We start from the raw sequence: 13,542 nt of genomic DNA, 5'->3' as shown, positions 1-13,542 counted from the left end.
GCCACACAAGCTCACAGAAATGGACCTCTGAGTGCTGAAGCACGTAGCACGTAAAAACCGTCTGTCCTCAGTTGCAACACTCACTACCCAGTTCCAAACTGCCTCTGGAAGCAATGTCAGCACAATAACTGTTCGTCGGGAGCCTCATGAAATGGTTTTCCATGGCCGAGCAGCAGCACACAAGGCTAAGATCACCATGCACAATGCCAAGCGTCGGGTGGAGTGGTGTAAAGCTTGCCACCATTAGACTCTCGAGCAGTGGAAACGCCTTCTCTGGAGTGATGAATCACGCTTCACCATCTGGCAGTCCGATGGTGGATACTGGGAGAACGCTACCTGCCCGAATGCATAATGGTAACTGTAAAGTTGGGTGAAGAAGGAATAATGGTCTGGGGCTGTTTTTCATGGTTTGGGCTAGGCCCCTTAGTTGCAGTGAAGGGAAATCTTAACTCTACAGCATACAATGACATTCTAGACAATTCTGTCCTTCCAACTTTGTGGCAACAGTTTGGGGAAGGCCCTTTCCTATTTCAGCATGACAATGCCCCTGTGCACAAAAGTCCATACACAAATGGTTTGTCGAGATCGGTGTGGAAGAACTTAACTGGCCTTCACAGAGCCCTGACCTCAACCCCATCGAACACCTTTGGGATGAATTGGAACGCCGACTTCGAGCCAGGTATAATCACTCAACATCAATGCCCGACCTCACTAATGCTGTTGTGGCTGAATGGGTCCCCGCAGCAATGTTACAATATCTAGTGGAAAGCATTCCCAGAGGAACGGAGGCTGTTATAGCAGCAAACAGGGTACCAAGTCCATATTAATTTCCATGACTTTGGAATGAGATGTTCGATGACTAGGTGTCCACAATACTTTTGGTCATGTAGTGTACGTCCTCCCACATGAAAAATACTACGCAATATTATGGTATAAATTCGAAAGTATTCACTGTAGTGTTTTTATGGACTGAAGTCGGCAAAAAAACTACGGACTAAAGTCTGCAAAAACAATACTGTAGTATTTAGTATAGTTTAAATAGAAAACTTGACTATACTGTAGTGAGGCTACATTCAAAATGGCCCTGTGGGCCCTGGTTTAAAAGTATGAAAATATTTAGGGAATACGGTACCATTTGTTATTGCGGACTATACTATACTGTAGTATTTACTGTAGTGTTTTTGCTGACATTACTGTAGGATTTACTATAAAGTTGTATTATCTTTGTCATAGAAGTGTAGGCTTTATCCCTGAGATAACCTACTTGAGAAATACTAAAATAGCAAATTCTCCATAACCTGTAGGGAGGTAGGTCTGGGGTCTGAACAGATAGTTCAGCGCTTCTGCTCTTTTCTATAACCTGTACGGAACACAATAGTCTATACTTGGTATGCATGTTTCTCACTTATGGGTGGCACACATTGGGATACGGGGGAGGGGAATGGGCATTGTATATGCAAATTAAATAATGTAGTATTTAAGTAACAAAGTAGTGTTTTTGTGGACATTACTGTAGTATTTACTACAGTGTGTTTTTCCCGGATAATACCGTACTATTTAGTATAATTTTCTACAGTATACTACAACATTCTATAGTAAGTACTACATATGATCGAGGGATATTATAGTGTGTCGTATAGTATTCTACAGTATACTACAGTTTACTCAATAATTCTATAGTAAATACAGTATATTTAAAGTAAACTGTAGTGTTTTTTCATGTGGCACACACAATAAAATATGCATTAGGTACTTGCATGCGTGAAGACCGTGCACTGTGTGCAACTACATGTAAATACATTAAAGTAGTTAATGTATGTGTTGTACACTTCACAAGGCCCACATTCTGCACACAAATCAGCATGGCAACACAGTTAAAAAGGTATATTTTTAGATACCATGTAGCGTTTGAGAGAATACATTTAGTTGCAAAATGCCTTTTCTTTTTTTACTTTCACATTATCTATGAAATGCCAGGAAGTTTAAGGAGGTTTACATTTGAAAAAAACATAACTTTTCAATGTATGCTTATACTGTATGTGAAAGCTGCAATTCAGTATCTACATGGCAAACACATTCCCTAGCCACAGCTATTTTGAGAGTAGACTTCCACACCATAAGAGTAACCCTAGCCTCCCCTTCTCCTCCCCTATCTCCTCTCCTCTTTTCTCTCCTCTCCTCTCTCCTCCTGAGTTTCCCAGCTAACACTGTCCAGACTTCAGATTTGAGGAGGGATTGTAGAAAAAACTTGATTTTGAAATTAGTGCTGAGCTCAGCGTAACACTGTGCAGTAACTGTCTCAGTCCAGAGAGAGAGAGACAGAGAGACAGAGAGAGACAGAGACAGACAGAGACAAAGAGAAAGAGAGACAGAGAGAGACAGAGACAGACAGAGACAAAGAGAAAGAGAGAGAGAGAGAGACATAGAAAGAGAGACAGAGAGAAACAAAGAGAAAGAGAGAAAGAAAGAGAGCCAGAGAGAGGGAGAGCGAGAGAAAGAGAGAAACAGAAAGAGAAACAGAGAAGGAGAGACAGAGAGCGGGAGAGAGAAAGGGATAGAGATGGAGAGAGAGAAATTAAGGAAGGAAAGAAAAATAAATGGACAGAGTTTACGAGAGAGAGAGAGAGAGAGAGAGAGAGAGAGAGAGAGAGAGAGAGAGAGAGAGAGAGAGAGAGAGAGAGAGAGAGAGAGAGAGAGAGAGAGAGAGAGAGAGAGAGAGAGAGAGAGAGAGAGAGAGAGAGAGAGAGAGAGAGAGAGAGAGAGAGAGAGAGAGAGAGAGAGAGAGAGAGAGAGAGAGAGAGAGAGAGAGAGAGAGAGAGAGACCTGTTCTCTCCCGTTTCCATGGAAACTCGGGCAGAGCGGAGAAGAAGGAAAAAGGAGGAAAAAAGAAAGAAGTGAGGCTTTGGAGAGTCACTGACAACAAGGAAAATACATGTGTATGGAGGGAGGGAGGGAGGGAGGGAGGAAGGAAGGAAGGAAGGAAGGAAGGAAGGAAGGAAGGAAGGAAGGAAGGAAGGAAGGAAGGAAGGAAGGAAGGAAGGAAGGAAGGAAGGAAGGAAGGAAGATACAGCTAAATAGAGGGATAATAGGGTAGCAAATCTAATTGTGATAACATGATACATCCAGTGGGTTTAGTCGCATGTCTCAACACAGTGCAACACTGTTGGTCTACCATGTCACAGGAGGAGTCAAATGATTGCTGTTGCTTTTGGTTCACACAACATAATTATTATGTGCCTGAAATGTTCGACAAAAAATGTTCTGCTAAAAGGTTTCTAAATTTCTCCTCCTTTCTCCTCCTCACCTCTACCCCCCCCCCCCCCCACACACACACACACTTCTACCCTACTCCCTTCCTCTCCTCTCTGTGCTAGAGTAGTCAGTAACATGAACAAGGCCACAGCTGTGATGGTTCTGTAGTGAACTCTGACCTCCTACTCAATAGTGCATGCATGCGTGCGTGGATACGTGTGTGTGTGTGTGTGTGTAGCTGTATGGCTCTGCTCTGTGTGGCTTCATGGAGTATTGAAACAGTTAATGTAATTCCCACTAGTGGAGAAGGAGCAGTAAACATGGTTGGGGGGCGTATGTAATTTGCACCGTGACATTGCCAGGGCCTTGGCTGAGAACACACGCTAACAAATTGCTGCTTAGATAAGCAAATCAACAGGGATCAGAAAATGGTTTCACTGGGGGCTCGGAGGGGCTGTGTGTGTGTGTGTGTAACACTGGGGGCTCGGAGGGGCTGTGTGTGTGTGTGTGTAACACTGGGGGCTCGGAGGGGCTGTGTGTGTGTGTGTGTAACACTGGGGGCTCGGAGGGGCTGTGTGTGTGTGTGTGTAACACTGGGGGCTCGGAGGGGCTGTGTGTGTGTGTGTGTAACACTGGGGGCTCGGAGGGGCTGTGTGTGTGTGTGTGTAACACTGGGGGCTCGGAGGGGCTGTGTGTGTGTGTGTGTAACACTGGGGGCTCGGAGGGGCTGTGTGTGTGTGTGTGTGTAACACTGGGGGCTCGGAGGGGCTGTGTGTGTGTGTGTGTAACACTGGGGGCTCGGAGGGGCTGTGTGTGTGTGTGTGTGTGTAACACTGGGGGCTCGGAGGGGCTGTGTGTGTGTGTGTGTGTGTAACACTGGGGGCTCGGAGGGGCTGTGTGTGTGTGTGTGTGTAACACTGGGGGCTCGGAGGGGCTGTGTGTGTGTGTGTGTAACACTGGGGGCTCGGAGGGGCTGTGTGTGTGTGTGTGTAACACTGGGGGCTCGGAGGGGCTGTGTGTGTGTGTGTGTAACACTGGGGGCTCGGAGGGGCTGTGTGTGTGTGTGTGTAACACTGGGGGCTCGGAGGGGCTGTGTGTGTGTGTGTGTAACACTGGATGCTCGGAGGGGCTGTGTGTGTGTGTGTGTAACACTGGATGCTCGGAGGGGCTGTGTGTGTGTGTGTGTAACACTGGGGGCTCGGAGGGGCTGTGTGTGTGTGTGTGTAACACTGGGGGCTCGGAGGGGCTGTGTGTGTGTGTGTGTAACACTGGGGGCTCGGAAGGGGCTGTGTGTGTGTGTGTGTAACACTGGGGGCTCGGAGGGGCTGTGTGTGTGTGTGTGTAACACTGGGGGCTCGGAGGGGCTGTGTGTGTGTGTGTGTAACACTGGGGGCTCGGAGGGGCTGTGTGTGTGTGTGTGTAACACTGGGGGCTCGGAGGGGCTGTGTGTGTGTGTGTGTGTAACACTGGGGGCTCGGAGGGGCTGTGTGTGTGTGTGTGTAACACTGGGGGCTCGGAGGGGCTGTGTGTGTGTGTGTGTAACACTGGATGCTCGGAGAGGCACTGAGGACACAGTGGGAGAGAAGACAGAGAGGGATTGCCTTACTGGCATGATAATATGGTGACTGTTTGAGGTAATGTAGCTTCATTTATTCATCACTATTACAATGTCATCCATATTTGGAAGTCCCTCAGTTGACAGACGAAACTCGCTCAGCAGTCAGACTAAATGCTTTCAGTTGTCAGACAGAATTCCTACTATGTCTACACGCAGTGGAAGAGAGGGCAGGAAACCCTTACGAGGATTAAAGACTCAAATCATGGCACCATGGCCTCCTCCAAAATCTGTCATACCAATAACAGAAAAATAAAATGTTATTACCTGATCGTCCGTCCCGTTGGAAGTCTACGTGGTACCACTCCCCATCGTTGACCTTCTTGTTGATGGCTCTGGTCTTGGTGGTCCCTGACCCCATGTCCAGCAGTAGATACAAGTGGCCATCCAGCATCTCGATGGCAAAGAAGTCCACCTTCAGTGTCAGGGGGCTCTTGGAATCCTTGAATTAAATCCCATCATTCTTTATTTAAAGTGCATTTAAAATCACAACACACTTTACAGTCAAACATTTTCAAAAACAATCAGGAGGCAATAAAAGAGATAAAATAACATAATAGGGAAGTCACCTTGGGAGCCTGTTTGGGCTTTCCGTGGCTGAAGAGGAGAAGCCCGCTGGGCTCTGTGGTACGGAAGTCGAAGGAGATGGAGCCCGTCTTCTTGGCGTTCCACTTGTTGAGCGTGATGAAGGACCCAGGGGTCTCAAAGGTGATGGGGTCAAGGGTCGCCACGTTCTCGCATTTAAAAGCCACAATGCCGTGAACCTTCATTTTGGCATCACCTTGTTTGGCCATCCTGGAGAGCTCGAGTCGCACGTCGTTGTTTTTATACACAACCTAGGTTGGTGCAGGGAGGAAAGGGAGGAAAGTTAAATCCATACAGTACAGGAAAGAGGAGGGAAAGGGGAGGAAAGGGGAGGAAAGTTAAATCCATACAGTACAGGAAAGAGGAGGGAAAGGGGAGGAAAGGGAGGAAAGTTAAATCCATACAGTACAGGAAGGAGGAGGGAAAGGGGAGGAAAGGGAGGAAAGGGAGGAAAGTTAAATCCATACAGTACAGGAAAGAGGAGGGAAAGGGGAGGAAAGTTAAATCCATACAGTACAGGAAGGAGGAGGGAAAGGGGAGGAAAGGGAGGAAAGTTAAATCCATACAGTACAGGAAAGAGGAGGGAAAGGGGAGGAAAGGGAGGAAAGTTAAATCCATACAGTACAGGAAAGAGGAGGGAAAGGGGAGGAAAGTTACATCCATACAGTACAGGAAAGAGGAGGGAAAGGGGAGGAAAGGGAGGAAAGTTAAATCCATACAGTACAGGAAAGAGGAGGGAAAGGGGAGGAAAGGGAGGAAAGTTAAATCCATACAGTACAGGAAAGAGGAGGGAAAGGGAGGAAAGTTACATCCATACAGTACAGGAAAGAGGAGGGAAAGGGGAGGAAAGGGGAGGAAAGTTAAATCCATACAGTACAGGAAAGAGGAGGGAAAGGGGAGGAAAGGGAGGAAAGTTAAATCCATACAGTACAGGAAAGAGGAGGGAAAGGGGAGGAAAGGGAGGAAAGTTAAATCCATACAGTACAGGAAAGAGGAGGGAAAGGGAGGAAAGTTACATCCATACAGTACAGGAAAGAGGAGGGAAAGGGGAGGAAAGGGGAGGAAAGTTAAATCCATACAGTACAGGAAAGAGGAGGGAAAGGGGAGGAAAGGGAGGAAAGTTAAATCCATACAGTACAGGAAAGAGGAGGGAAAGGGGAGGAAAGGAAGGAAAGTTGAATCCATACAGTACAGGAAAGAGGAGGGAAAGGGGAGGAAAGGGGAGGAAAGTTAAATCCATACAGTACAGGAAAGAGGAGGGAAAGGGGAGGAAAGGGAGGAAAGTTAAATCCATACAGTACAGGAAAGAGGAGGGAAAGGGGAGGAAAGGGAGGAAAGTTAAATCCATACGGTACAGGAAAGGGGAGGGAAAGGGGAGGAAAGGGAGGAAAGTTACATCCATAAGGTACAGGAAAGGGGAGGAAAGGGGAGGAAAGTTAAATCCATACAGTACAGGAAAGAGGAGGGAAAGGGGAGGAAAGGGAGGAAAGTTATATCCATACAGTACAGGAAAGGGGAGGAAAGGGGAGGAAATTTAAATCCATACAGTACAGGAAAGAGGAGGGAAAGGGGAGGAAAGTTAAATCCATACAGTACAGGAAAGAGGAGGGAAAGGGGAGGAAAGGGAGGAAAGTTAAATCCATACAGTACAGGAAAGGGGAGGAAAGGGGAGGAAAGTTAAATCCATACAGTACAGGAAAGAGGAGGGAAAGGGGAGGAAAGTTAAATCCATACAGTACAGGAAAGAGGAGGGAAAGGGGAGGAAAGTTAAATCCATACAGTACAGGAAAGAGGAGGGAAAGGGGAGGAAAGGGGAGGAAAGTTAAATCCATACAGTACAGGAAAGGGGAGGGAAAGGGGAGGAAAGGGAGGAAAGTTAAATCCATACAGTACAGGAAAGAGGAGAGAAAGGGGAGGAAAGGGGAGGAAAGTTAAATCCATACAGTACAGGAAAGAGGAGGGAAAGGGGAGGAAAGGGGAGGAAAGTTAAATCCATACAGTACAGGAAAGAGGAGGGAAAGGGGAGGAAATGGTAGGAAAGTTAAATCCATACAGTACAGGAAAGAGGAGGGAAAGGGGAGGAAAGGGGAGGAAAGGGAGGAAAGTTAAATCCATACAGTACAGGAAAGAGGAGGGAAAGGGGAGGAAAGGGGAGGAAAGTTAAATCCATACAGTACAGGAAAGAGGAGGGAAAGGGGAGGAAAGGGAGGAAAGTTAAACCCATACAGTACAGGAAAGAGGAGGGAAAGGGAAGGAAAGGAGAGGAAAGTTAAATCCATACAGTACAGGAAAGAGGAGGGAAAGGGGAGGAAAGGGAGGAAAGTTAAATCCATACGGTACAGGAAAGAGGAGGGAAAGGGGAGGAAAGGGGAGGAAAGTTAAATCCATACAGTACAGGAAAGAGGAGGGAAAGGGGAGGAAAGTTAAATCCATACAGTACAGGAAAGAGGAGGGAAAGGGGAGGAAAGGTGAGGGAAGGTTAAATCCATACAGTACAGGAAAAGGGAGGAAAGGGGAGGGAAGGTTAAATCCATACAGTACAGGAAATGGGAGGAAAGGGGAGGGAAGGTTAAATCCATACAGTACAGGAAACGGGAGGGAAGGTTAAATCCATACGGTACAGGAAACGGGAGGGAAGGTTAAATCCATACGGTACAGGAAAGGGGAGGAAAGGGGAGGGAAGGTTAAATCCATACAGTACAGGAAACGGGAGGGAAGGTTAAATCCATACAGTACAGGAAACGGGAGGGAAGGTTAAATCCATACGGTACAGGAAAGGGGAAGAAAGGGGAGGGAAGGTTAAATCCATACAGTACAGGAAAGAGGGTGCCATTTCGGACACAAGCAATGTTTGGAAGTGTATGACCGGAAATTGACACTTTTCTGTGAATAATGCACTACTGGCCAAAGGTAATGCACTTTAAAGTGTGCCATTTTGTATGCACCCCCTGTTTGGGAGTGTGTGTGTATGTCAGAATTCTGTTTGCAGAACTCAAACCACCCCCTTAGCCAAGACATCACCTCAGTCCATCTACAAACACATAGCCTATTACTGTAGCTATACAATTAGCCGCTACACATTATCTCACATTAACTCACCACTGGGATAGAAAAATATAATTAAATACTCACAGAAGTAGACATTTTTGAAGTCTAAAGCAAATGTCCTGCTATTCTACACATTTTGCCATGACTTATGCCATGATAATATGATATCTGAGTGAAAGTGATTATCAAAATCAATGGGGGCCCCCTGGAGGTCAGGGCCCCTGTGGGAAAAAATGACAGAGGTTTGGACCTCGGTGTCCTCATATGTAGTTACGGCCCTGGTAGGTAGGGATGTAGGTAGGTAGGGAGGTGTGTAGAGGTAGGGAGGTAAGTGTGTGGAGGTAGGTAGGTAGATAGGGAGGTGTGTGGAGGTAGGTAGGTAGATAGGGAGGTGTGTGGAGGTAGGTAGGTAGGGAGGTGGGAGGGAGGGAGGGAGGGAGGATGGGTGGGTGGTTGGGTGGGTTGGTGGGTATCTTGTGTGGAGGGAGGGAGGTGACTAAGTGTGTGTGAAGTGAGAGATGAGAGTAATGAGAGCTAACAGCTGTACACTATGCAGGTGTTGCAGTAAAAACGCTGATTAAGGCCTCAGCAGGAAACCTGATTAAAATATACCCTGCTGATGATGGATGTGCCTCTCACTACCAATCCACAAACATCTAAATTCATCAGGCTCCCACCCACACACGCATATACACACACACACACACACACACACACACACACACACACACACACACACACACACACACACACACACACACACACACACACACACACACACACACACACACACACACACACACACACACACACACACACCCATGCCATGCATTATCAGACTACACACTGACCTCAGAGACACAATGCACTCCACAGGAGCTGACAGCAGAGCTACAGAATCTATGTCCCAAAATGCCACCTATTTCCTATGTAGTGCACTAATTTTAACAAGGGCCCATAGAGCTCTGGTCAAAAGTAATGCACTACATAGGGAATAGGGTACAGTTTGGGACGTACACCAGGACAACAGAGAGACAGCAGCTAGCCTAAAGCTGAATCAGCACTACTTTATTAAATACCAGGCTATAATGCCATTAAGAAGGAAAAATCCACTTAACACTGATGACAAGCATCATCGTACAGTACCGTACTGCCCTGAATAAAATGTACCAATTGAACAATTGTCTCTACCTGATAAGTTGTATGACGCTGTGTGTAGGTATCTGAAAATATGTGACAAGTTTTGTGGATACTGTGGATAAGAAAGTGGATAAGAAAGTTAGGCATGTTTTTTATGGGTACTGGTCAAAAGTAGTGCACTTTGTAGGAAACAGTGTGCCATTTGGGACACATGGTAGTGTAGATGGCTCTCCTAATTGCACAGACTGCATTATCCACACATTATCTTTAAGCACCTTAGAGTCGATTAGGTTTTAGTGAGTATACACCGTTAGAAACGGGGAGAGCTGCCAAGACATGTTAGAAGAAGTGGTCATTATAACTGTGTTAATGACTTAATCTATAAGGGTTTCTGTAAATGTACAGTACCTGTCAAAAGTTTGGACACACCTACACATTCCAGGGTTTTTCTTCATTTTTACTATTTTCTACATTGTAGAATAATAGTGAAGACATCAACACTATGAAATAACACATATGGAATCATGTAGTAACCAAAAAAGTGTTAAACAAATCAAAATATATTTAATATTTGAGATTCTTCAAAGTAGCCACCCTTTGCCTTCATGAGGTAGTCACCTGGAATGCTTTACTATTAACAGGTGTGCCTTGTTAAAAGTTAATGTGTGTAATTTCTTTCCTTCTTACTGTAATATGTTTGAGCCAATCAGTTGTGTTGTGACAAGGTAGGGGTGGTATACAGAAGATAGACCTATTTGGTAAAATGCCAAGTCCATATTATGGCTCGAACAGCTCCAAAAAAGCAAAATAATAAACACTATACTAGATTACACTACACTCAATTTAAACAAAGGGGTACAGTATACAGACATCTATCTGAATTGTCTGGATACTTTTTATATTTCACTTTTTACATGTCATCTTAAATCATTTTATCTCTTTCAAGAATCAAAAACAGTTTGAAGAGTGGGGCACTGACATGAGGCAATATACACAGAACTGGATACAGATCATCTTATCCCTTCTAAGAAACGGTATCAATAAAAGCTTGATAAAAGGGCATTGAAAAATCTGTAACAGCGCCAGGTGCAATTTTCAAGCTGTGTTTAAAAATATGCCATGAAAATACACTCTTAGAAAAAAAGGTGCTAAGTAGAACCATTATAGGGTACTTCGGTTTGTCCCTATAGGGGAACCCTTTTTGGTTCTACCTAGAACCTTCTATGTAGGGTTCTTCATAGAACCCCTTGTATATGGTTTGACCTAGAACCCTCTATTTAGGGTTCTGCCAAGAACCCTCTATGACGGGTTCTACCAAGAACCATTTTATAATCTAAAGGTTCTTCCTAGAACCCCTCTATGTAGGGTTCTTCATAGAACCCCCTGTATATGGTTTGACCTAGAACACTCTATTAAGGGATCTAACAATGACCATTTTATCATCTAAACATTCTTCCTAGAACACACTATGAACGGTTCCACCAGCCTTACTAACCTTTAAAATGTAATTATTTGTGACAATACACCCCATCAAATTAAGTATTTGGCTATTTCAGCCATGCAATCTCCATAGACAAACATTTGCAGTAGAATGGCCTTATTGAAGAGTTCAGTGACTTTCAACGTGGCACCGTCATCGGATTCCATTTTTACAAGTGGAAGTTGGCCAAATTTCTTCCCTGCTAGAGCTGTCCCTTTGTGTAGCATTAAATACACATGCAAAAACACACTTTAAAACATTATATTCTGAAGTCACCCTGCAATAGATGATGCTTGGAAATATGATACAGTATATGGTTCGACTGTACAGTATGTAGAACCCTTCTTGCCTTCCAAAGAATCGTCAAAGAACCCTTTCTTCCAAAAACAGTTCTTAGGAAGTTATAGAACCCTATCCCACTGCAAAGAACCCTTTCGGAACTCTTTTTTCTAAGAGTGTAGATGAAACCTATTGGGAAGGAAACAAAACCGATTTCACAATAATCTCTTGGCAGGAGTGTTAGAGAGGGTGGGAGGGGGGAGGGAGAGCGGGAGGGTGGGAGGTGGATGATATCTCTATAGAGGAGCTGAAGGGGCGAGAGAGAGAGAGAAAATAAAGGAGAATGGTACTGCACTAATTTGTCATCAGACTGGGGCCATGACATCTAGGCTATTACAGCACTGGTGTTTTGTCATCACAACAGAATAGTACAGCGGCAGCTAGAACTGGGACCTGCAGACATATTCTGAAACATGGCACATGAGATGGAGAGTGTGAATGTGTGACTGGTTGGTTGTGTGACTGTGTGTGTGTGTGCGCACTATGCCCAGGCACATGTCATCAATCAGAGTTGCTAAGGCAACTTGCTACTGCTTGATCACTGCTCATATGTCATATGTCATCATCCTGCAACCAGTGCCTACAGATCAAGGCTCATATGTCATCTTCCTGCGACCATTGCCTACAGAACAGAGGTCATATGTCATCCTGGGACCACTGCCTACAGAACAGAGCTCACATGTCATCATCCTGGGACCACTGCCAACAGAACAGAGCTCACATGTCATCATCCTCGGACCACTGCCAACAGAACAGAGCTCACATGTCATCATCCTGGGACCACTGTCTACAGCATAGGGATCATATTTCATGAACCTCAGACAACTGCTAACACACAGAGCAGAGCCAGGCTGAATTGACCTGAGTAGAGGCTTATGTTTACATGTTATCCAACAGACAAATCAAGATGCTGCAAAGAGGTTGTCACTCTGCTCAAAGGTCACAACATGGTACTATTGCCTACAGTAGGGCTATAACAAGACCTACCCACATGAAAAAGTACTATAGTGTATGCTATGCTAGGAATATTATAGTATTCACTGTAGTGTTTTTGTGGATTTGCGGAACATAGTATTTGCTGTAGTGTACTGTAGTATTTACAGTTTACTATAGTATAAATGGGTCTTTCTATAAACCAGGGTAACAGTGAGTACTTCCAACGCTGGACAACTTGTTACAGCTGTTGATAAGTCATTGATAATAATCTGCAAATGTTTTTTATGTCATTGCATTAAGATATAAGGGGAAATCATAGCTATATTCAATAAAATTCACAAGTTGATTTAAAACCTATGTTTAACCCTTTATCATGGTTGGTGTCTTGACGGATTTGTCCAAAATCGTGTGACATAAAACATAACATTTCTGTCCTTGCATTTATGGCAGTCTAAGTTGTCGTTATATCATATATTAAACATGAATCAGTTAAATTAGACATTGAACTTGTAAACCCTGTAAGAATCCTGGATCTAGCTCTAGGACTGTTTTTTGTATAGAGATCTCAGAAATAAATGCAGTGTAACATTGCTTGTATTCCTTATGTTACGGGGTGCAAACAATTTACATGGGCCCACACAAATACAAAATGATGTACAGTACGCAAATGCAAAATCGAATGCTTCTAACCGAAAGAGTCCTCTTACCTTGATACTTAATACCTAAATCGAAACTGTCATTAACGTGGTTCTTCAATAACTTTGCATAATTCTTGTTGGATGCGCATTTGGTGTCCACCTGATTAGTTACGCCGTGTTATTTTCACACATCATCATCCAGGAAGGAATTTTCTGAAGGACAGTCAAGTGACGGACAGCATTTGTGATAGCACACGCAATACAACAACGGCCCAAGTGCTAGGAAAAAGGTGTTCGCGAGGAATGTCCAGAATATTTTGGTGTTTTATTCGTTATGCCGGCGAAGCGAGTTGTGCCTGGATCCGTGTTGGATCTAATATCCTTAGCGAATTGAATCGTTAGATTTAAAAGAGAAAGCATCAAGGTAATGAATTCATGTTTCATATGTTTTTGTGGACACAGTCAACTGTGCACAAGTGTATAGGACAGAAGCAACACCTAACGCTATT

At 44.6% G+C, this 13,542-nt stretch overlaps 1 protein-coding gene across 22 annotated transcripts in view; it reads right to left on the bottom strand.

Annotated features, from left to right (window-relative positions):
• Positions 1-13,542, bottom strand: part of LOC139580539 (neurexin-1a-like) — a 605,221-nt gene that overhangs the window by 374,938 nt on the left and 216,741 nt on the right. For all 22 annotated transcript variants that reach the window (XM_071409319.1, XM_071409321.1, XM_071409331.1 and 19 more), the window contains 2 exons: positions 5,437-5,703; positions 5,135-5,309 (listed from right to left, as the gene is read on the bottom strand). In XM_071409319.1, coding sequence (XP_071265420.1) covers positions 5,135-5,309; positions 5,437-5,703 — 442 coding nt within the window. The remainder of the gene's footprint in view (positions 1-5,134; positions 5,310-5,436; positions 5,704-13,542) is intronic.

Source organism: Salvelinus alpinus, chromosome 7, assembly GCF_045679555.1.
Source record: "Salvelinus alpinus chromosome 7, SLU_Salpinus.1, whole genome shotgun sequence".
Classification (NCBI taxonomy): domain Eukaryota; kingdom Metazoa; phylum Chordata; class Actinopteri; order Salmoniformes; family Salmonidae; genus Salvelinus; species Salvelinus alpinus.
The sequence above is the reverse complement of the archived record's forward strand: the minus strand, read 5'-3'. Positions and strand labels throughout refer to the sequence as shown.